Genomic DNA, 25,549 nt, shown 5'->3' with positions numbered 1-25,549 from the left:
GTGTAAGGATTTTGCTCATTCATTATCCAAAATGACTAGCAGGAAATCGTAGCAACAAACAACTCTGCTACCCCATTCAGTCTACAGAGAAAGAAGAATTGCTTTAAAATTAAATCTCAGAGAATACAGCAGAAATCATTTCAACAGAGCTGGCACAGGGGATACAGATTTATAATCAGATGCAGCCCAGTGAATTCTGGTTGAACTTTGTAGGTCAGGGGATGTTTTTCCTGAACAGCTGACTTTGAGCGAGCTGTCTTCTACTTTTCTACTGTAGAGCAAAGCCCCCCAGACAGCCCCAGCACTGCTCTGGTCCATCACTGCACCACTACCCCTCTTCCCCAGGAAGGCAGAGAAATAGCCTAGAAGTAAACAATTCTATAGAATCTGGCCAAATCTGCTTTAAAATCCTCAATGCCATGATATGGCTTAAAATAGTTTTTTAGCTTATTTCAGTGATGGCCATGTGTGGTACTCCTCTGTATCCTCCAGCTGAGGTTGAGCCCTGCCTAAGGCTTTAATGCCTCACCCTTACAGGTATAACAGTCTGTTTAACTGGCTACAGTGCTAAACAAAGTTTAGTTGCAAAGTCTTCTGTCAAGAAAAATACATCTTGGTATTTATTTAGAAAACACTACTACATTGGCATTATTTTGACGAACTTGAGGTAGATATGCATACAGAGGGACAGTTAAAATGTTTACATATTATGGATACATTTGACAGCTTTTCCTTCCCTTTCACAAGTTATTATACAACCCTAGGTAAATGAATTTTTTAATACTCCCTATAATTATATAACAGTCACTGGAAATATATGTAAATATGTTTGTATCAAGCAATTTAATGTCAAGGGGAAATCCGTAATAAAAACATGTAGAATGCAGTTTTATTGAATAAAAGAGATCTTCATTTTTCTCTATAAGCTAAAAACATGTTCTTCAGAATGCTGTGAGCATGGAAAATAGTCTATATTGCTCATGATGTTCCCTCATTAGTATCTTTCTAAAAGGCTTCTCTTAAAAATGAAGCAAGTAGATGGGAGTAGAGACAATTCCCGAATGATCCAGAAGAGCTTCAAACTTCTACATCTGTAGAATGGTATTGATCATAAAAATGGATCTTTTCAATTATACTCTGCAAAATAATGTCAGGAGACATTCTGGATGTCTGGTTTTGACAGGATAATCCAGAGTGCAGAGAGTTAGGTGTCCTGAGCAAAGCTTTTATATATCCAGGTGGGAGAAACTGGAGTATGATTCATCCTTGAACTGAGAAAGTTCAGGTACTTCCACCGTGAAGTAAACTTAGAATAAGTTTGCAGTGCTGCCAACAAAGCACTAGCTTTGTCTGAGTCAAAATAGATAGAAGATATGCTTGGGATCTTGCCCCCAGTAATTTCAGGGCTCATCAGGGCTTGAATTTGGGTCCTGATGTAACTGTCAGGTTTAACCGTGATTTAGGGCTTATCATATATTTCTGTAGATTCACAGAATAGTTATATTTATAAAAAATATGAATACGCAACTGGTCTCTCTCCTGGCTGAGCTTTTAAGTTGAATAGGATTCTGTACTTCAGGCAACTGGTGGGACTCATGTCACTGTCCCCATCCTAGAAAAGGCAAGCACTAAAAGAGAAGAGTTTTCACCTCAACCCTCACAGTGCAGTGAACTCAAATGCTGCACGGCTTTGTGTTTTTTGGGTCTGTAACAGGGCATGGCCTCAAGCAGTCTTTTTTTCCTGAAAATGTTACAAAATAACAGAAACACAGATGAAGCAGGTAAGAGGCAGGCAGGGTGGTGACAAAGTGGTTTAATATGTCCATATTCATGATATTTCCACTGAGCTACTGGGCTAAATACACAGTGTATTTCAGTATGATTTATAGTTGCTAATTCCATTACCCATAGATCCCTTTCAGAAAGCCCTCACAGCTAATGAATTTAATAACACAAGGGCCAAAACTTGAATATTTATCACCGCCGAAAACCATCAATAACTGCGGAAACATTAATTTTTACAGCCATGACTGCTTGCAACCTATTTTACCAATCATAAACTGCTCTTTAATCAAAATCTGTTCACCTCTAAGGTCATCAAAATTTGCTGCCAGGCTACTTGTAAGTGTCTGGCTTTTGCAAACCTAGATGATAGGCTTACTCTGTAAGCTGTAATCTCTCCCGCTTTGTTCAGAGTTTTAGAATAGTGATTGTACCGTCCCCTGTGAGTTCCCACTGATAGAAGTTACAACCCATGATATTGACTGAACCCACCACTTTTAAGTAATGGCAGAAATTACACATTCTCCTGAAAATATCACCTCTAAGCTGGTTGGGAGCTGTCAATCTTCACTCTGTCCTTTGAATGCCGTGTGATGTTAATTGTACCAGCAGCTGCTTGATCTGCTAAACAAACCACTGGAAGCCTCAGCTGGTTGTTTAGGCTGTTCCCTCAGTCTCCATCAGAACTGGAGTACTGCTTTTCTTCTGCCTTCACGTTTTGTCCTTGACCTGTGTGATTCAGCCACCAAGAAGCCTGTCTTGTGTTGGCACTGTAGTGATTTCAGAGGGTCCTGTCTCAACTGGGTGGGTATTAGAGAGAATCTGACAGATGTACCATCTGCAGCAAAGGAGAGGGAAGGGACTGAGTAGGATAGTTTCATTGCAAATTTTTCATATTAATTGGCATAAATGTGAGCATTTCACATAAATGGAATATTTTTCACATAAATATTACACATAGAGTGCATTAGTATTTAACGGCTATATGAAGAAGTACCACAGAACAAAGGTATAATTCAGGCAGCTCAGTAGAATAAGAGCACCTCAGGAGCTCTTGCTCTTCACTCCCCTCTGGCAATGTTTATTTTATGTGAACACACATCAGCGTGTTTATACTGTCAGGTGCTTCTGCATGATAACATTTAAACCTTGCATCTCATCCTCAGTACTCAGCGCTATAACCTGAAACTCGTTTCTGGTTACAAACTACAGCACAGAGAGAGACAGTGCAGTGTTTATGACCAAAATTATTCTACTTCAGCAATCAGGCTCCCAAGTTAAAACGCTGAGTGATGGAGTTAATTAAGGAGGAGTAGTGCTGTTTTAGCTGCAATGTTCTACAGATATAAGTGCCTCTAAAGTGAGGCAAAGTTTGTCAGGAAAGGTAATGTCTTTCATTGCACCAGCCAATACAGCTGCAGAAAAAAAGAGTTAGCTTTGGGCCCACAAGCCCTGCTTTGGGTTTGAGTATATTAACATTTCTATCATCAGAAAAAGCAAAAACACTCCCCCACACACACTTTAAAAAAAGAGTATATCAGTCCTATTTCAAGAATTGTACAAAGTAAAACTGACAAGTTAAGCATACAGTAGAAAGACGACAGATGCCAGAATTTTTTGAAATATTATGCCAGAATTTTTTAGAATATTATTAAATGCATCCTATCCACAAAGTTGGAAAAGGTGACAGTTCCCTGCTTGAAAAACAGTCACAGACTGATTTTTAACTGAGCAGTAGTATCCCCATAGAACCTTTAAATAAACTCTCTGAACATATGTTGCAATTTCATTCATTAAATAATGGATTGCCAGCTAATTCATACTCAACTGAGACACATCCAGTTAAAAAAAAAAAAAAAATTTAAAATCCAAACATACCAGGAAATAATGAATTCAGGAACTGAAAAAGTTAAAATATCTCAAAAGCACTACAGGTTGGATGCAAACCTTTTATGGTTCATTGAGTTTTAGTATATTCTCTCTGATATACTTCACTTAATAACAATACAGGCTATTGTAGTCTTGTCAGTAAATGATAAAACAGTTCAATTACCCCTTCCTTTATATGGATCCAAAAACTATAGTAAAGTATATTTCAAAACTCTTAGGAAAATAGTTCTGCCAAGGCTTGGCTAATTTTCAAAACTAATTTTTAATCATGTGCTAACTAGTTGATTAAGCTGTTTATTTCATTTTTGTCAGTCTGTAAAGCAATTTGGCTACATGTTTATGACTGCAATAGCATTTTAGCCTGACTCTGAAGGAAGATGAGTTTATGTTAATGCTGCTCTTATCCATCAGTCTGTGCATCCGATACCTTTTGAACAGAATGGCAGAGCTCAACCAGCATGGCAGCGTCAGGGGATTGTCTGAGTTAACTTCCCACTTTCTGAAAAGCAGAGGCCTACTAAAAAAGCAGGGTCTGAATTACTGCATCTCCTGAAACAAAAAGCAGTAGTAACAGAACTCAGCAGCTGAAGAGGAGCTGTTGAGGTCTGTGCTCCATAACTGTGGAATACCAAGCTCTGCCATGGAGCAGCATGTGTTCAGTGTTGATCATGGGCCATCCAAGGGAACAAGCCAGAACCAAAGAAGAAGAGACATACAGGGGAGAAATAGGACTCCTTCCTTCAAACTTCAAAGGAAAGAGAGCAAGTAGAAATCCTTCAAGCTAACAGAATTGCAAGGAAAGATTTTCTTGTTTACAGTTGGCATCCATACTGTTTCTCTTTTGGTGTGAATGCGTGGAGTTTGGGAAGTGCCTCAAAAGTGAAGAGCTTAACAAATTAATACTGTTATTGAAGAATAGAAGCAAAAGCCCTGCAAATAAAAAAAGAGGTGGAAAGAAGTTTGAGTGGAGTTTGTGGGGTGGAAGGGGATTGTGCAAGTTAGATTAAAACCAAACATCCAATATACAGCAGATCAGCAGAATGTTGTACATATCTGATAAGGAAACATCACAGTTCTAGATGTGCTCTTCTGAAAAGAGAGAACTATTTAAAAATAATGAATTCTTAAGGGAAAGAATTTAGAAATTTTTTAAACAGCCTCTTTTGTCTCTAAAAAAATGGCCTTAGTGCAAGTGCAGGTGAGAAGGCCAATGATGAGGGCCAGGAGCATAACTTCTGGCTTGGTTGCTCCTCAGGTGGAAATCTGATTTGAAGCAAATTATTGTAAATGTAAAGTTTGAGCTGAAGTCATGTTTTATACCTACGTTTTTAGATGAGTGGAAATTTCTGTCATGTCAGTGAACACATTGAAAACAATGCTGTATTTGCATATCATACATAAACTTTTTGATATAAAATAATTATAAAATCTGAGCATTATTAGCAACCATTAAAAATAAAAACAGGAGCTAAGCCAATTCCTATATCAATCTTGTACATTTTGGAAGCTTGTTGGCTATATACAAATTATTTGGCATAATATCCCTTTTTAGGAGTTTAAATGATTTTGCAGTAAGTCATTTTACAGACTGCTGTTTATTTAGAGTCCTGAAGAAGTGTGTGAATATTTAGATTTAATGCTGCTTTATCTCCCAAGCAACATTTTTTGTGATATGAAGTTAATGAGATATAGACTTAGTTTCAAACAAAATAAAACAACTTTGCCAAAGTAGAAAGTCTGTAAAAACTAATTGGAAGCTCAGGCTGACTCTCAGCATAATGAGTTTGCAGGGCTTCACTGAAATGAGGGTCTGATGCAGAAGAATTTTTTTAAATCACCAAAATGCTCAGGATCCGATGTGAGGTTTTTTGTGATGCCGGTAGCTGGACAAAAGGGTGACAAGTGTGATAATTAAAAAGGAATCCCCCAGGAAATCTGATGTGTTCATGTATTGTGATAAATTACACTGGGAGGTATAAGGTACCCTACTAACCAGGAAGACTTTATGGTTCACAAAGCAGAACCAGTCTATTGCATGGAAAAAAACTAAACTCTTTGTCAGATAATTGTGTGCTATTGGCAGGATAGGGACAGGACACATAAAGGAGGAAGAAAGGAACTAAAAGATGTGTTGCCATATGAATTATACAGGTTTTCTTCCCATTTACCTGGAGAAGCAGTTACCTTGGCTGTTCAGCATTTGCTGCACAGCTTTTGATGTACCTTGTAGAGTCCAACTGTGTGTCCTGGCAAAGATCAGCGTTTTTCTCGCAGGACAGTGGCTCAGCCATTAAAATGTCTTGTCATGCAAATTATAGGTTGTATAATAAACCTGCAAATTTTCTGTAGAGTGGATTTAAGGTTGATACTTTAAGTAAGGGAATGCCGTTGATCAAATACGTGAGGATACTGGACATCAAATATTATGTCCAAGATTTGGGGAGCTTTCAGTTCTAAAATAGCAGGATACAGGATTTACTGAGATTAATTATTATATGAAAGTGCCTTCACAGATTATTTTGGAGCCCTGGACTGTTGACTCCAGTGATTTAATTTACTGAGGTCTCCAATTTTCTAATATGCTTAGAAATGCTTTTCTGGTGTATGCAAACTAATATTACAGCATAAACCTTAGTGCAACTGTAAGAATGCTGCCTTGATAAAAGATCAATGAAATTAAAAGGATTAAGCCCGGGCCAAATCCATGACAGCTTTGCTTACCACAGCATAGGAAAGCTTATGTGGAACACTGAACAACCTTGTTTCTCCAGTTGGGGTAAATTGTGACTGTCACAGAGAAAAAAGTGCTTTTTCTCCGGAAGCCATTCCAAGAAAGGAGGGAACACGCTTTCATCTTTCACCTTGAAGACACATCATGTCATAATTTAAAGAAAGCATGTGTTGTAAATGGATGGCAACAACAGTTCCTTGCAGGGAATTTTTGCAGGTTCATCAGAGCTTCACTCCAGCTGGATTTGTGCAAATGTAACTGGACATCTACTGAGGTAAAAGGGAGAGTGAGGGTGAGTACAGAAATGGGATAAAGCTGCCTTAGACACTGAGGTGAAGTAACTGGAGAAGTTTCAGGTTAATAACTTCACAGTTCACTCAATCTAGCAGCAATTTTTATAGGCATCTTCTTTGCAAAGTATTTCTTATTGTTCATTTACAAGGGAATTTCTTGCCTCAGTTCTCCATAGCTCTGTATCTTGCTGTAATGAGAGGCTTTGGAGACTCTTGTGGGAAGTAGAGAAAACAAACTTTTATTGTCCCTTCAATGTACAATTATACTGTCTTTGTGTCTGCATTGTCCTTTGCATGAGGATTCAAGACACTTTACAGCTGAGTGGCAGCATTAGCACAGGGCAGGACACTGCAGCTACAACTTCCCTCTGGGGTCCTGAAGGACAAGGGCAGGACCGGTAATAGGGCCTTGGGTACCTGACACATTTGTCTCCTTAGTCTGGCCCAGTGGCTGTGAGCTCCTTGCCAGCTCGTCTGCCTTAGAACCTTTTCTATGGCTGTCTGGATCATCAGTGCTTCAGAGACCTTTTCTCAGCTCCCATTTAACAAATGTAATACCAGACTCGCAGAAATGTGTTAACCTTGTTTTATGAAAGATGTTTGTTAGGGTGCAAAACTAATTTTTATACTGTGTCTGTTTGTTTCACAGATGTTCTTAAATGAGAACTATACCTCATGAAATCAGCTTGTATCTGTGCTGCAATTCACTGTCAGCTTGATTTATTTGTTCTTCACCTTAGTCCCCCCAAAATCCTATGACAAATTAAGTGGATGTTATACCTTCTTCTTTTTCTTTTCTTTTTATTTTTTTGGTTTCTTTTGGGTTGTTTGTTGTTGTTGAACTACAGCACTGTAGGGTGTGTGTCTGTATCTGGTAGTCTCTGTTTCAGTAGATTGTTATATTTTAAATTATTTCACATGTTGCAACTTATTTTAGAGGAAACAGGGTTAATAACATGATAAAGCACAATGCTTTATTCCCGATAATTATTATATCGTGGTATCATGGAATGGGTTGGGTTGGAAAGTACCTTCAAGATCATCTGGATCCAACCCCTCTGGCGTGGGCAGGGACACGTTCCACTAGACCAGGTTGCTCAGACCCTATCCAACCTGGCCTTGAACACTTCCATAAATGGAGAATCCACAACTTCCCTGGGCAACCTTGTGCCAGTGCATTAGCATCCTCACCATAAAGAATTTCTTCCTAATATCTCATCTAAATCTGTCCTCCTTCAGTTTAAGACTTTAGTCTCCTTTTATTTTTTTTTTTGTAATTAAAATGAACATAAATGAACCGCTAACCGCAAAAACGACATTCAAACGCTGTCTTCATCTTTCTTCTTAAGTAATAACCCTCTGTGGGGTTTCTGTGCTTTTCCCATGTTGTTTCAGATATGCCAGGTAGCCCACATAACCAGTTTACCTTCAGACCCCTTCCACCACCGCCTCCACCACCTCACGCCTGCACCTGCGCCAGGAAACCGCCTCCCACGGCCGACTCTCTCCAGAGAAGATCCATGACCACCCGCAGCCAGCCCAGTCCTGCTGCCCCAACTCCCCCCACCAGTACCCAGGACTCAGTGCATCTCCATAACAGCTGGGTCCTGAACAGCAACATCCCGCTGGAAACCAGGTACAGACCAACCTTTGGTGCGCAAAGTATCTCAAATGCTGGGGGGGGAAAAAAGGAAAAAAAATAAAAATGGGGAGGTGGCCTGGCAGTGCCATGAGATGGTGATGGGCAATTACAAGTTTGTCATTCAGGACATGCTGGTGTGTTTTGATTTGAGCAGCCACACGAGGCCTTGTTTGCTTGGTTCATCTAGATCGTTAATACTGATGAATGCACATTTTGCAAAGTTTTGGGAGATGTTGATTTCTTTAAGGTGTGTGGGTTACATGAGTATTTTGTGGTTGTTTGCGGTCAGGATTTGTGCTTGTGCATTTGTCTTGCCTCCCACATTCTCCCAGGACCATTTTGTAATCAGCAAATAGAGGTTTGGTTTAATCAGTGCACTCTGGCACTTCTGGAGTCGCACAGAGTCACACAATGGTTAGGATTGGGGTTGGGGTGGAAAGGGACCTCTGGAATTCATTTAGTCAGGCTGTAGGTTTCCTGTGGATTAGGTAGGAAATAATACTAAAATAATATTTTCCTCAACGTGTATTTAAATACTTTATTGCATCTATACACAAAGAATGTAATTTGATAATCATTTGGTAATGGAGAAATGATACAGGCCCAAGGCAGGTATTGAGCATGGCAAGCCTTACCTTTGGGAGCTGGGAAAGGGAGGTTCAACTTCAGGATCATTCACAATTTACACAAATAATCTACTCTGAAGTATAACTGATCACAAACACATTCTGTATTCAGACAACCTGTATTTCAGTACTCGAAGTTCTGCACAGTCTCCTCTGACTTTTCTGCTATAATAAGCTTTTTTGTTTGTTTGTTTCTTCCTGATAAGTATTAGCTAATTTGATGGCTTTCAACTATAGTGTGTTTGCTGACTTGATTTTTAAAACAAGACCTTGATTTTCTTCAGTCCTCTTCATTGTGAGCAAAACACCAGGAGGTTTTAACTAGGGTTTCCTTTAGATTTTGGCATTTTAAAGCATGTAAAATGCATGACTCTCTGTGAAAGTTTTGTTTGCTGAAACAGGAGCATGTCTAACATCCACCTAATTTGATCCAGAAAATAAAAGGTATTACGCATGGAAATGTTTTCTTTTTAAACACATATGTCCAAGGTCCAGTTATCAGAATTAATCACTGAAACATAAATTTGGTTCTCTTATAAGAAGATTGTTTTTATTTTATTACAAAACTTAATTTTAGTATCCATCTTTAAACACTTAACTGCTCCTCATCAGAAGTGTTAAGTTTTAGTTCTGCTATTAAATTGGGATTGAAGAATACGCCAATTCATTCTGAAATAAAACTTTCCTTATTTATCTTAAGGACAAATCTCAAAAAGAATCAAGGAGGATGGAAACTTTTCTCCAAAAGAGAACATAAACAACATTTTAGTTCAGCTACTCCTTCTAGAGCTAAAAGAGTCTGCTTACACAGTCTTTATAAAGATGAATCTCTGTCGTTTCTCGTGTAACAATCTTATGTATCTGTCTATACCTTCTGCTGCAAGAAGGCTGATCCCTCGGTGTTCTGTACCCTTGAAGTACCTTTTGGTTCTCTTCAATTAACAGCCAGGTAGATCTTGTTTAGCCTCCCTGCATCCCTGTTCACTGGATTCTCATCAGACCTCACTGGGGGAAAATATTTTGCAATACATTTCTCTTTTGAGGTCAGTTTAATTATTCTGGTTTCTTATTATTTTTTGCAAATTTGAAGCTTCTCAAACACAAATACGGAGATATATAGGTAGATCTATAATTATGTAAAGGGCTGTGCATTGGATTAGGAATTCAGGATGGAAACCATCTTTTGGGCTGCACATTATTCATTCACTAAGTCTGGGAATTTTCCGCTTTCCGGTCCTTCAGTGGTTGTTTCAGCTGATTTCATGCCCCCTCTGGTTGCTCCCTGCAGCCTCCTAAGAAGCTGGCTGAAAGGCTATATAATCCAAAAGGAGAATCTGTGAGTCTGTTTGCCAAGATGTATCTGCAGTTTATGTGCAGACAAGTGCTACAGCAGGGGAACGTTGTAATAAAAAACATTTGTGATCACCACTTCCCAGAAGTCTATAGCACACACACAGCCTTAGAGAAAAGAAGGGCTTGCAGCTTGTTTTTTCTTCCTTTTACAGTGAATGATTCAGCTAGAATTGAACAGATACTTTGGCCTAATATCTGGATTCTCTTGCTTTCCTTCTTTGTTAATGTTTAGCTGCCCATTAAAAATAATCCTACAAAACAAGGGGAAACATGTTAATGGCAGCCATGTTTCTGTGCTAAATCTTTAATAGTACCAAATCTACCTAATATCTACATACCTAATGTGTCTAAGCAGATTATTGTTTTTTTAGTTTGGAACATTTGCATCAAAAAGAAGACTTAGACAGTAATGTATTCCCTACTGTAACAACTAGGCAAAAATCGGAATGCACATGTTCAGCTTTTTTTCCAGCTGTATCTCCTGTTAATCCATAATCAGCACATGTGCTTGATGTTTTCTCTACTGCTGTGGAATATTAGAGAATTTTCAGACAGGAGAATATTTCCTAGAACTAATCATGTGACTGTAAAACCTGTTCACTCTGGACAGTCAGAAATTAAGCAAGTTTATGAGTCTGCTCATAATGATATTGTGTCATATTTATGTCAAAGAAAATTCTATAGTTCTGAAAAAACTTGCAGTTTTCTGATTAAACATGTATTCTTACCTAATCAGAATTTGAAACCCTAGATTAGACCACAAAGGGCTGTAGTAAAGATGTATGCTGAGGTGTGTGTTCTGAAAGGTTTTTTGGAGAGTAAAACTTGGTTATATTTTTACAGAAAAGGGCAAATCAGAAATTCTGGTTTGTGCTTCATCTAGGGGTGTTATATACACTAATCTGCAAAACAGTTTTGTCAGGACCTAGCTTACTAACCCAACTGTTTAATGACGAGACTGAGTTGGAAAGATGAAATGACTTGTTCAAGTTCAGAGAAGCTTTTATCAAAGCCAAGGTTAGAGTTTATCTGTGTGTCATTGCCAAGGCCAACTGTTTAACTCTGGCAATTATTCTGATTATAAGCATCCCGAACAAAAATAAGAATTAAGAACACCTTTAAAACTTCAGAGGATGTGTCATGGAACAGCTGTTGATGAAGAAATTGGAGAAGAGCTGTAGGAGGTGTAACAGCTCAAGCTGGTGACTGACTGTGCTGCACCTTCAGCACTGTAATGCAAATGCAGGCTCTGCCTGTGTGCATGCACACCCTGTTTGGGAAGAATAACATGTTCATTATTAAAATTACTTAGGAACATGAAGTAATTTCATTGTCACACTGAGAAATAATTTGTAAGTATTGCCAGAAAAAGACTGCAAGGATCTCTCACAACGCATAAAAACTCAGGAAACATTGATTCTCTTTTTTAGGATAATGTTATTGGGTTCTTACATAAATTGATTTTTTTCTTCTCCCCGAGAATAAAGCACTTGGAACCTATTGCCTGTTCCCTTGCATTTCACTAAAATAATTGTTTTTTCAGGTTTCACAGATACTTTGCTCTAATGTTTCAAATCTTATGATTTACACTGTAATACATTGTCATTATCTCTGACAGCCTCATCTGTACATAATTTACTGCTTTTTATGGAGTAGGTATTAAACCCTGACAATTCAAAGTAGTGTTTTTCATTTGCTCCATGCCCTGCTAGTTCACTCAGTTATTTGTTTCCATATCTTGCTTTTTTGTTTGGTTTTGTGGTTTTTTTCTACTGTTTGCTATTTATTTTCCCACTTCAGTCAAATTCCCAAATAAGAAGTAAAAACTAGATGTTAAGTAGGAATTCTTACCTGACATTTTCTCTCATCCTCCCTATAGTCTGATAAACCATTGGACACACTTATTTTGAGTAAAGCTTTGCATTTAGGTCACCAAAACATTGGAATTTTTAGGTTTTCTGTCTAAATCTCAAAACTTAGCTAATTTTGATTTTCTTTCAAAGTGAGATTTGAAACTAGTCATGTTTTGTGCTTCAGTATTTAACATATTTGCTTGTTCCTTCGTTTTTTAAATCAAATTTCTTCCTAGTTCCTCTAACCCATTTAGCAGTGTTGGCAGTAAGGTTAATGCTGTGCTGAATGGACTGAAATCTCCCTTCACTGCACTGGCAATGAGCCAAGTCCTGTGGAAAAAGACAGCTTAATTTAAGCAATCTTATCACCATGGTAATAGCTCCTCTAAAGGGACAGTGAGGTACCAGACCATAACCCTGGGATTCAATTATCATTAATTTATATAAAACTTTGAAGTACTAGAATAATAAGAGAAGTATTTGGGGTTCAAGGCAGTTATGATTTTCAGTTACTATTCAGCAATATTTCAGAGCCCTAAACTTTGATTATGTCTCTAAACACTTGAAAACTTGGAGAGTTTTGGGGTGCAAGAAGTATATTCAGGTCATCACAGAGATGGAGTAATTTCTTTCTCCATTATACAGTTATTTAAGGTGCATATTTATGACTAGCTGGATTTTTTTTTTCTAAAAGTATCTTGATTATAATTCTCTCATATGTGGGGGGATCTTGACAACAAGCAAGGGATTTATTCTGTACTAGGGTTTTCCTTTCTTCTTTTTAAATCAAGCATATACTTATTTGTGCTCTTCAAAAAGTACATTGATAGCCTTTCAAATCACAGGTACCTCTACACAGTCCCGTTGTGTGTAAGCTGGAGTAGTTCTAGAAGCAAAAATAATTAAATAAAAATACATATCTAGATACACACTGACACGGTTTGCTGTGAACTCTTTGCAAGGTTTGTTCTTTCTCCTTGGTCTCTGCATTTGAGCATCTCGTGGGTCCTGTGAATCGTTCCTCCAGTGCAGAGACACAGAAAGCACTTTTGTGCCTACCTTTTTTTTCCCCAGTTCAATGTTTCCATAGCAAACAGAATGGCTTTAACAGCTCCCAAGGCAGACAGGTGTTGATGATCATAAGCCACCAAGCAGGGAGACAATTTCTGTTTGAGCATTGCAATTCATTAGGAGCTTGTTTGCCAATGGAACCTACTCCTGAGTTAAATGACCAGATCTGGGGCTATTCCAAGAGTAAATGCAGGGGAGGGCTTCCTTTATGATCTTTTCTTCAAATCATGTCAGGCAGTATTTGCTGTTGTAACATTTCACTTGTATTTTCTCATTTTCTACCTAATTAAACAATAAATCTGACCAATATAGAAGCTGACCATATTAAAAACAGACACATGGCAAAGGGGTTTAAATTCAGTCTGAGTCCCGTGTGTTTTCACTGCACAGCAGAAAATATCTAAAAATATTTCAGTCTTCTGAATTGTAAAAGAGAAATTGAAAACTGTAAATATGACCACGATCTTAAAATAAAAGCCGTAAATATGACCATAAATTTAATAATGTGGGAATCAAGGTGTCTTTAATGAAAATAAAAATACAAACATTTGTCAGCTGCAATGAAGTACAGCTTTCATGTCAGCAGGAATGGTACTTGAGGGTCCTGCTTTTGAATAATTTGGGATCCAGTCACCAAGGACAATAAGGTGATTTAAATTGTTCATATACTCTATTGTATTTTTTCTTTGTGAGAAGCTCTGGTGTGGGCTTCCCTGGAATTTGTGTAAGGGTTTTTTATGCAGGCTAACTATAGTAACTTGAACAATCACATTGCAGATACTCTTTGCTCATTATTTTGAATAATGATATGGTTTATAAAGTTATAACTAAAAGTAAAGCTATGTTGCTATTTTACGGCCACCAATGAGCAAGCAGCCTGTTAGCTTTCTATGAAACACAGTGTTTCCACTTACAAAACCAAAAATACAAGAGTAATTTATGTCCTCCATGTGGTAATGTTTTGTTTTGTTTTGTTTTTAATTAGCCAATAAAACCAAAAAGTAGTTGTGTTTTGGACAACTGGTCCATTTTAGAAACTGTTCCTGATTGATTTTGGCACTGTCCTATATCTATATAATTATTGTCCCAGATTTCTGCCAGGGACTTGAAGGTTTAGCCACCTGGTTAATAGGCTTAGTTTGCCTTACAGCAACAACAGACAAGTGAGTCAGCATTGCAACATTTCTTGTTCTGTACTAAAGTGAAAAGTAAAGGATACAGATTCCTTTTACATCCTTTCACATCCAGGGTCACAGGGCTGAGTTTTCAAATGCTATATAAAGAAAATATGAGTGAATAAAGGGAAGCAATTTTATATGAATGATTCAAAAAGCAAGTCAAGTTCAAAGAGGAAATTTTAACAAAGCAGTTCTATTCCCAAAGACAAATCTCCAGGGGGGTTCAAATTTATTTCAATTATGCATGTAAAAATAGAATTATTAATAAATTAAACAAATAGCTTTCATGGCCATTTCCCTCTTCTTTCACCCATGAGAATTCTTGTTCCTGCAGTTCTTGTACACAAAAAGGTGAAACAAAGCAGATAAAATTATAGGTCAGATTCTATCTATAATGATATGTCAAGTCTTATATTCAGATACAGCTTCCCTGGGTTGGTTTTCAAGATGAGGGTATAGTGTGTGTATCTTTATTGCCAAGTAGGTGCCTTGTCCTGTATATTACCTCAGAATATCTGTCTTGTTTTTATCCTATATAGTTTGCTGCATGACATATACCAGATTTACAAAGACAGGTCCTTATTCTGATTATTATCTAAGTTTAGAAGTTTCCTTTGTTTTTCCCCCCACACTTCGGGTACAGAATAGAATGGGTAGAAAATCATGAAAGAGCAAATTTCTGCTTCTTACCACTGTCACAGGAAATATGAAATAGCTTAAAATAAGTACCAATGGGCTCCTTGTTGATGTTTGCCAAAGTAGATGGGCAAACATATCAGTTCCAAACCCCTTTTGACTACTGTCTTCATATAGTTTCTGGTTATAGCAAAAATCAGAATCCTTCTTACATTTCAGCTGCTGTGCCTCTTAAAAATTCCCTTTGTGCTTCTGTTGACATCTAAAGGAATTATTTCAATTAAACATTGGTATAGATATACAGTTATATGCATTACATGCAGTTATAAATTTAGCTCAAAAGAAATTGAGAATTTTCAGTGATTGAACTGACGTCTTCTTAGTTTTCCTCTCACAAAGCTTTGCAGCAATTAGTAATGCTTTAAGTAACTATTTCTCAAATGCAAAACACACAAGTACAAATGTCTTCCTACTTGGTTTATGCAGAAGAAATGCAGACTAATTTTTTGGTCAAGGTATACCAAGATTTGTGTTTCTAACTCACCAGGTGGCTCCCTTTCAAATCTGCTTTTGTTCTTCATTTTTCTTCTTACAAACCTGTGATTTTTTAATAGAAATGGAAAGAAAGCATGTCATGGGAACAGATGAAGGTGGAATTCTAGGTCTACAGATGCCTGGCACTGAGGAAGTGCATAGAACTTAGAGAAGTGATACTAAGCCCTTGACAAAGTTGAGGGACATTTCTACAGTACTGGGATAGAAAGACATTTTCTCAGAATTTAATTATGGAATTCTTTGTGGGGTTAATCTGGTTTCTGTAATAATATTACGTTGCCGCCACATGAATTCAGCTGGGACGTTGCTTCACAAGTAGCTTTTGTAAGACTTAAATTACTATTCCAGATAAGAAGCCAAAAGTACATAACGAAATATCCTGATAGAGAAGAGTGTTAGACTCAGAGAACTCTTCTCTAACCTCCTCTTAGCTGAGAATTCATCATTTGTATGAACTGCACTCTTGGAGTTATCTGCCGTCCCTCTCGAGGTTAAACGAGCACTCAGATGAGCCGCATGAAGCTGCTGCTTTCCAGAATGCAATTGGTTCTGCCATCAGCAGGACTGAGAGGCCTAATTTCATGCCTTGTGTCGCCTGAACTCCCCAACAACTCCCTTCCCTCAGTGCTTTTCTCTTTACTGAACACGTCAGGGCAGGTCAAGACCTGGCTGCTGATGAGCCTCTGTGTGTTGTGCTTCACTCACCAGCGTGTGCTGTGCTGGACACTGGATGGGCAGCAAGAGGGGCTTGGAGAGGGCAAAGAGCTGAGTTTGGGAAAGGAAGCTCACAGGGCCTTTTGCTGGTTTTGTTGCATTCAGGGAGTGGGGGATGGTGGTGTTGAGGGCTTTGATCTTACCCCACCACAATTTTTTTGAGTCTGGTAGGATCTTTTTCTTCCACTTAACTTCAGTTGAGAGGATGCAAAGTTCAAAATCTTTACATTTGTAGCAATGAACAGATGGATAGGCAGGCAAACAGGGGTGGTTATCTCCAAGAGGAAGTGTTTTCCAACTACCTCTTCTATAAATGAGGTTATTACTGAGCCTTTAATATTTATTCATGTATTGGAATTATCAGTGTAATATTAAGTGACTTTTATTTCACAAATAAGTGACTTACAGATTAGGTCCTATATTTCTCTTTTTAAGAGAATATTATCATCTTCCTTATGGATGTTTTTGATGTTTTTGTGAACATTTAGAATTTCTCCGGTTGGAAGGAGTGGCGTTATAAATTATCCTTATAAATTCTCTGATTTTTCTTGTGTTCCCAGCTTACAAAAAAAAAAAAAAAGCCTCAGCTTTTCTCCTCGATCAAATATTAAAGCACACACCAGGCTGCAGTCACATCTAAACTTTTGAACTGCAGGTTTTATTATTTTGCTCTTTGGAGAGAGTGTCTGATTTTATAGAATTGATAGCAACAGTTTAGCATGTCCTGACATCCTTTGGGAACAGTGGTGTGCTCAGACAGATGAGGAGTCGTCTGAGTTTATGAGAACATAGTCACAGTCTAGCTTTGGAAATTTGTCTTTGTGCCACCAGTGTTTTTCAAATTCTATAGAAATGTCTTTGGGTACTCAATATACTCTCAGAAAAATGGAAGGCATAAACAATTGGGTTTTTTAACGTGTTCTCAACATTATTTCACTGGTAGCTCAGTTTCAGTGTGCCATTGCTTCAGAATCTCAGTTTTATTACAAATTAGAGCGATTTAAATTCTACTCTGTGTGAATGGAGTCATCTGTCCAAAATGGAGTGAGCTGGATCCAGCTTCTGTGCTCTCTTCTGATAATAGAGTCCCTCTGCACACTGGCATTTTACCATCAGGCCCCTTTTATAAATCCCTCTGCAAGAGAATGAAATTATTCCTGGCTATTGATTGGAGGCTGTTAGGGCCTTAATAATAACAACTTTCAGTTGAGCATTTCCTTCCCTTTACCTCTGATGCCTTTGAGCTATGCACTATAAAGGACAATCTATACTGCCAATATCAGACCTTTTTGCTGCAGTTTCCAAAAAATTTAAATGAGAAATTATCAAATAAGTAGTTTTTGTCATTATGTCTTGAATACATAAAGCAAGTAAAGAACAGTTGGCTTTTTATATTCATAATATTTGTGTGTATATATATGTATATATGCATACATACTTGTTATATGTATATGCTTATATCTTATAACATTATATGGTGATTCTGTTTCTATTTCTTTGAGTATCAATGGGAATTTTGCCTTGACATTCTCTCCTACCAGAAGTCTGAGTGACTGTATCTTAACTGCTGACTGAGAAGTAAAACTTCCCATACTTGCAAAAGCCTCCATGTGTGACAATGAAGCATTGAATCCAAAATAACCAGCTGTGATCTCATGGCCTGGTAGGAAGGAAGCAGGTTTATAAAGTCCTGTAGGCAGTTCTATTACTTCATTTGAATGTATTATTTTGCTATATTTGAGTTTAGAATTTTTGAACTTAATGAGTCACGGGTAACATTACAATGTTCAGAGCATTGCCATCTCTATAATGTACATATCTACAGCTGTGAAAGTCAGTGGGAAGGAAAACTAGGCTGTGTTGTGTGATATAATGCCAGGATCTGCACTCAGTCAGGGTTAATTGTCCTGTTTTGTCCGAGTGTGGTTCACTTGGGTAATTATGACGAGCAGTAACTAGTACTCAAATTTCATTCTCATGGTTTAATCATAAGATTCCTGATTCATAGGCACTGTAAACAGTGATGCAAGCTAACCTGTATTCTCATTTACCTTCTTTTTTTTGTAACTATCTGAATAAAGGGCCCTTTAAAAGACAAAACTGCTCTGTAATACCTTTTTATTTTCTATAATCTGGCATTTTGAAAATTGTAAGCTTTCTTTTAAAATCTTATAGTAGAAATACATAATATCATACTCATTACATGATTTTAGCAATTACCTTTTCAGGAACATGTATTTACAATATTCTTAAAGTCAAATGTCACAGTATAACCATGTTTCATACTCTTGAGTGTTTGATCCTGCGTACATCCTGCTGTGTATCCATCAAAGAAATTCTATCAGCACAGGTTGATTGATCCACACATGCATTCAAAAACTTCCCTTGTGCTTTGCTGAAGGGTGTACAGGTACATTTGCCATTGGGAAGATTCTGGATCATGTCAGCATTGGCCAGTTAACTTCAGCTGAAAGGTGTCTGTGATTTTTGGCTTGCAGGAACCACAGTGGCATAAGATTCTAAACACAAGGTCCTCCTTTAGTTTTGGCAGAAACAACTGAGAGCAACCTGTACCCCCAGCACAGGTGATATGGTAGGGCCTGTCTGAACTGCAGGTTGGTGGTTGCTTCACATCAGTGTCTGGGTCCCAGAACAAGAGCTGGCAAGCTCAGGAGAGTTGAATGCTGGTCTCTAGGAAAAGCCTCCCTGAGTTGGGGTACTCAGCAGAAAGTCTACAGAGATTCAGGCTGAAACAATACTCAAGTGGCAGCCCTGTGGCCAAGGTGGACCTTGTTCTTTCAAGCTGTGTAGTGTCAATGCCATTTCCCTTGCTTTCTCAGCTCAGACCTCATGGCTCGAGACAGGGGAACACTGAGATGTTCTAAACTTCTTTGGGTGCAGGCTGTGGCATGAGATTTAGATGTGCACCTGTCAGAAAAGAGTGCACTGAAGAAGTTTGCTCCCTTGGATAAAACAAAGGAAAGAAGGTCCAAAGAAAGTTGATGTTTCCAAAAGAATAAGTGGTTGGTATGGTCAGCCCTGAACTTGTCCTTTTTGCCACAACTTCTGAGTACATAACACAATAAGCTATTGTTTAACGTTAAATAACTTTTCCCAAATTCTCTTGGAGAGCACTTGACAGTCCTGAAAAGCACCCTTTGTCCTATAAGTAACCACTTTATATTTCTGCACCAGAGCCTGTTCTGCAAGGCACATTTCTGTACCTTATTTTTTGTGCTAATGTAAGTCTTTGCTTTTTTTTCTTGAAGGCAATCAGTCCTGAAAAGTATGCTGAAATAGGTCTCCAGATGAATTCTTTCCTAGTGTGTTTGAGAATCACCACAGTAGGCAAAAGCATTTGAAGAAAAACTGCTCTCAAAATAGCTCAATTAAGAACAGTAAAGAAATTGTACTTACCTATACAGTAACTGCAGTCCTTCAAAATGGATTATCCGTGTAGATCAGGTGACTAAGTAGTCACCTTTTTTTTTTTTTTTCTGTTATTTCCTATATTCCATGGTAAAAAATAAGTGGTCAGAGTAGTAAGTGGCTTCAGCATATTGTGGGTACTCCTGGTGAGGTGAACTCAGTTGTGTGTTTCTGGATGGAGTGGGTACTGCTGGCAACAGTTCCCCTGTCTCTGGCACACTTGTGTACAAGGCACACAGGGGCTGCTCATCTTTGGAGGATCCCAGGTGCTCTGCTGAGAAACAGCCTTTCCTCAGCAATACTCTGAAACACTGGGAGCATAGTTTAGAATTCATTTATATTATACGATTTCACTAAAAATTGCTGGAAATCTTGTGGTGTGGTTGAAAAACTTCCAGTACTGAGGGTATTGAAATACGTTTTCCTGTCTTTGATATTTTCTGTGGATATGTGCAGTATTTACCACACTGTGCTTACAACCACATATGGGGCATATGCTGATATAGTTCCTTTCACTTTTTACATCACAAAGTGGTTTTAACAACATGGTTCTTTGTCTTCTTTTTGTAGGCATTTCCTGTTTAAACATGGATCTGGGTCTTCAGCCATCTTCAGCGCAGCCAGTCAGAACTATCCCTTAACATCCAATACTGTTTACTCCCCACCTCCTAGGCCTCTTCCTAGAAGCACCTTTTCCAGACCTGCCTTCACTTTTAACAAACCTTACAGGTGTTGCAACTGGAAGTGCACAGCTCTGAGTGCCACTGCCATCACGGTGACCCTGGCGCTGTTGCTCGCCTACGTTATCGGTAAGCTCTGCTTCCCCCTCTGCTGAATTATCCTTTATCTTCTCTGTTCCGTTGTCCTGCCTTCTTTACACTAGCACAAATCATGCTTTACTATTAATGTTTGCCATTGGTGCTTTGTAAATTCTGGCTAACAAAATGCCACGTTGGCCAAAGGCTGAACAAAACATGGAATTCTCATTAACTTTCTACTCTGTTGTCCTTGATGCTGCCTAACAGAGAAAAAAATGTTATTCAAGACTGCATGTTTATACTAGCAGAGGACTCCTACTGATTTTAGTTGCTGTGATATTTTCTTAAATTAAACATTTGATTTTCATGTTAAGCCTTACAACATTGTTGCTCTTAAAGAATTGTCTGGAAAGACTGGTAATGTTTGATGGTATTTAGCCTTGCTACCTTTAGTTCAATTCTTCAATCTCTTCACCATTTAAATCTATCATTTTTCCTCTCAATTGTTATATCATTGGCTAGAATGACAACTAGCTCTAAAAATACATAGAATTTTACACCATGTGTTCTAAGATACATTTTGTTATCACTTTATTGAATTCATGTTTTAAAAAAAATGTTACATATACCTAAGTGTAATTTTGGTAGCAAAATATATTGACAGGATTTATTCGAGCAGCTCGAAACGGCTTCCTGGGGTTTGTTTTTGGAAGACAGATATATTGAAGGTGGGCTTGAAGTCAGTGTAGTTGCAATGTACATAGGGGAGCAAGTCTTTGTGATTTACTACATGACATTTTGCCTGAACAGTAATTATCACATTGTTTTTTCAATCTGAATTAAAAATATTAAAGAACATTCTGTGTGTAGAATCTTAGAATGTGACTGTGGCTTCTGTAAACATAGGAAAATCTAATTAGTTTTTTCTGTCTCACACACACTCTTAGTCTGTTGGTTTAGATGCCAGTTGAGAGGTGGCAGGAACCAGAGTATCCTTGACAATCTTATAGTTTGAATGGGAATAACTCCAGGTTTGCCTGAAAGAGCACAGTTCATACTTGGTAAAACTTGACAGACATCCAAATACAGATACTTCCAAACCAATAAGTGGCCATTGATTTTCTATATTCTCTGAATAAATGTCTGTATAGTGAAATTCATTACAATTGCAATCATTTCTTGTTTTCCACTGGTTTGGATTTTTTTTCTTTGTCCCATAGTGACCAGGTTTTGGTTACTGTCAGCAAGATGCTCATCGGGAGGGATTTTTTTCTAACATCCTCCTCTAATGCATATGGGAAAGCAGATTTGATCATTTCTGGTGTATGATGATTTGAAAGCACCTGAGGATCTCGTAAGCTCCATTAATTGCAGATTTACATAACAGCTGGTGAGCATATGCCCTCGGTTAGGACTGGCTGTATAATTTTTGCAGCCTCATCTGTTTGCTACACATATATCCCACCCACACCATTTAGACTTTATCTGGATGAAGCACTGCCTGTTTCATCCCTTTTTAGATTTCAGTCTGCCACTGAAATTTCTGTAACTTTCCAGGGATATACTGGTGCATGTCATCGGCCTGAGAAGGCTGGAAGCACTCCTTGTCACCATGAATTAAAAAGCTCTGTGTGAATCTCCTGTAGATGTGTCTGTGTTGGGCATAGCTTGGTTACATAAGGGTGTAACATATTTTCTTTAGTTAGACAGAAGCAGGTAAAATAGAGATGTCTTTGCATTTTATAAATTATTATTTTTTCTCCTTATGTTTTCTATGGAAAAATATAAATTTCTGAACCAGAAATTCTCATTCAGAAAACTTTCAAGATGCCATTATTTGCTCTTGTTTGTCCCAGACATTTTTCAGTTGCATAAGCTTTCCTGCAGATTCAGGTAGTATTAGTTAGCTCATTCCAAGTTAATATTCCTGCTGCCCATCTCTGTTTGGTTAAATATTTAAATAAGTGTATGGTCTCTTCTTATGACTCAGGTGTAGTTCTTTCCCTTTGTTAGGTATGAATAATAGCATATAAAGTGTTTTCAAAGTTCACTGCTCTGTAGGCTTGCATATTTTTCACTTCAAAAATTGAAATGTGCATGTTTTAAATAAGAGTAGTTGAATATAGAAAATCAGACTGTGTGTAACACTCTGAAGTTAAAATTCATTCTTTGCTCACCATGGTTCAGGTCCCACAGTCCTGTCTCCAGGCAGGTTTTCTTCAAGTCAAAGAAAGTTGTCTCTGAGTAATCACTACAGACTTGGGTCCAAACTGTAAAACAGAACTCATTTTAATTTCAGCACCAAACTTAGCCTTTGTAAAGGCAAAATTGTTGTCATCATTGTATTTTTGGCACAGCCTGCATTAACTTACAAGCTGCAATTTCAGGCCAACGGAATATTGATCTGTGTTGCTATGTAGGGTATAAAATAGCCTGCTATTGTGTAATATTATTGTAAATAATCTCTTTTTTTGAACTAATTGCAATAAAAAATTAAGCAATTAAAGAAGAAATTTGACCAAAAATTTTAAGAGTAAATTAGGCAAATCCAAGAAGTAGAATAAGAAATGTAATATTTTTTGGTTTTTTCAGCACATCATTTTCTTAAAGCCAAATAAAATGGGTGATGTGGCTGCTCATCTAGTTAGTTATTTTTAGCCCATTAGCAAGTTGGATTTTTCTTCCATGATACTTTACCATTTTATCAGCAGCTGGTTTGGACTTGCAAATCACTGGTCCTATTGATCAAAGGTGCTGAACTCCTACTGCTCCTATTGATTTCAGCAGGTGATGCAAATGTTCAGTGCCTCTGAAAATTGCATCTCATGTTCTTGAATTTAACCATCCCTGACTATGAAATGGGTATTTTATATACAAATGTATTCTCAAGTATGAATATGAAGTTGTCCCTATCCGTCATGATGTTATCACTATTTATGAGTATGCACTGGAGATGGGTGTTGGGTCTTAAATTATATTCACATGGAGGGTAAGGAAATTAAAGCCTCTCTGCTACCTGCCACCGTGACCTGCCATTTCTCACTCCGTGTACATTGGGAAGGGCCAGGCCAGATTTTAAGGACAGATGTATCTCAGTGCATAGATTTATAACATTGGTTGCATAGCTTTAAACAATATAAAATAGTAACAAAAATAGAAATTACACAGAGAAGGCTCAAGGGGAAAATATGTTGATTTACACTGGAGAATAGAATGGTATAGTAAACAATGCTAAATTTCAGAGTTGTGTAAAAGCTGTGATGCAGATGCACAACCCTGAAATGTCATTGAATTCCTTAGTGGGAGAACTCTCCCTGGGACAGGTTCAACAGGGTCTCACAGCTGGGAATCATGGTGGCTTCTCTCTCACATCCTGGGTCTTACTGAGAAATTTGATATTGGCACAAATCTCTAAGTACTCAGAGGAGAAAGTCTGACAACATCTGCTGTTGTCTAAGATTAGGTTTTGTTTGTTCCTAAGTCTAAAATACAAGTCAATAATGAGAAATGAAACCATCATCCCTTTAGGAGGATTGCAGGAGAGGGGGAGTATATTTGTATTTTCAGGTATAAAAATATGTTAACTATAAAGAGAAGAATGCTTGAGAAAGAGGAGAATGCTGAGGGTTAAGGTGGCTATAACAAATATATGGAAATATATGGAAAAATCCTTATTTCATCATGCCTTAATTGGTCAAAAATAACTTAGCACTTTAATATGGATTTAAAGAAAGTACTCTTAAGACTGAATCACATGTTAGCAGTCTCAAATTTTCAGATTTGTTTAGAGCAGAATGAAGTAGTATTTTCTTTATAAAACGAGCTTACAGAAGATCACCTCTTCTGTAGGTCAGGATCAGAACTTTGACTCTTATTTGCGTGCAGATATTTTCACATTGCTTCACCTTTACTGGAAGTGAGACACCAATGCATCCGTGGCTTCATGCCACAGTAAAATCCAGTTTTATAAGCAGAACCTGCTAGCAGTTACAGAAACAAATCATTTTCTGGCACTTAGTCAGAGCAGGTGCAGAAAGAGTAGTCAGCTGCTGGTATACAGTCTATTACAGCTCTTCTAAAGTCTGGGCTTCAGGGAGATGATCTACTGAGATTCTGTAAAATAACTGGAAACAGCAGAGAAAGCTAAACAGAAGCCTTGAGTGGAGGTCAGCAATTTGGAGGGACTTCACATTTGCAGGACTTTTGTCCTCTGAAGTTCAGCTCTCAGGTTGTAAGTGCTTATTGCACAGGACTTTTTTGACGTCTCCTCACTACCGAGTGTCTCTTTTGCACCGGAGCCAAGGCTCTTATTCATATTCTGCCAAACATGTAGCACCGGAGTTGACAAGCTGTGCTTACACAGAAGGTAGATAAGAATAAATTAAATTAGATCATTGGCTTCGTAGCAGATGGTGGGTTAATCCAGTTTACAAAGCAAGTGCTGAAAAAATTGCTTGTATCTTTGTGAATATTTATTTACTGTAGTGTGCCGTGGAATTGTGGGGACTGAGGTAGACAATCTGGAAGTGTCAGTTTGTTTTGTTTAAATGTTGAATAAAATAAGAAATCTGGCCATTTACTTCAGAGGTAAAGACCCAGGCTTTGGTTCTGAGCGTGGCCCGACTGGTTTCACTTACAGCAGTAACATGAAGCAACCAGAAACCTACCTCTGGATAGAGAAAATCCCTTAGGCAGCATAACGTAACACTGGCTTTTACCTCTTTGTTCCATGAAGGAAATTTATGGAAATGGTAGATGATGTAGGCCTTTAATATATCTTTTTCTGCAAGAGATCTGTTTTATACCTAATAATTATTTTTTACCTAAGAAGCATAATAAATTACCCAGAAAAGCTCTGTACTATGTGTAGGATCTTCTATATTGGAGAGAGATAGATCATTTAAAGTTACCCTGCATGACTCCACTGTGCAGCCTGGCCAGGGTAAGGTGATTGAGGAAGAAATTTAGGTTCACCATAATCCTGTGGCATCTTCCAGTCTCTTCAGATTACAGACTCCTCCACATTTAGCATCTGCTA

General features: G+C 37.9%; 1 protein-coding gene across 1 annotated transcript in view; it reads left to right on the top strand.

Moving 5' to 3' along the window:
* The window catches only part of TENM1 (teneurin transmembrane protein 1), a 761,012-nt gene that overhangs the window by 599,658 nt on the left and 135,805 nt on the right, over window positions 1-25,549 (top strand). Inside the window, 2 exon segments of the mRNA XM_032701921.1 lie at window positions 8,092-8,332; window positions 20,324-20,562. Of these exon segments, the coding sequence (XP_032557812.1) occupies window positions 8,092-8,332; window positions 20,324-20,562 (480 nt within the window).

This window comes from Chiroxiphia lanceolata, chromosome 14, assembly GCF_009829145.1.
Source record: "Chiroxiphia lanceolata isolate bChiLan1 chromosome 14, bChiLan1.pri, whole genome shotgun sequence".
NCBI classification, from domain to species: Eukaryota; Metazoa; Chordata; class Aves; order Passeriformes; family Pipridae; genus Chiroxiphia; species Chiroxiphia lanceolata.
Note: the sequence above shows the minus strand (reverse complement) of the source record. Positions and strands in the feature narration are given on the sequence as shown.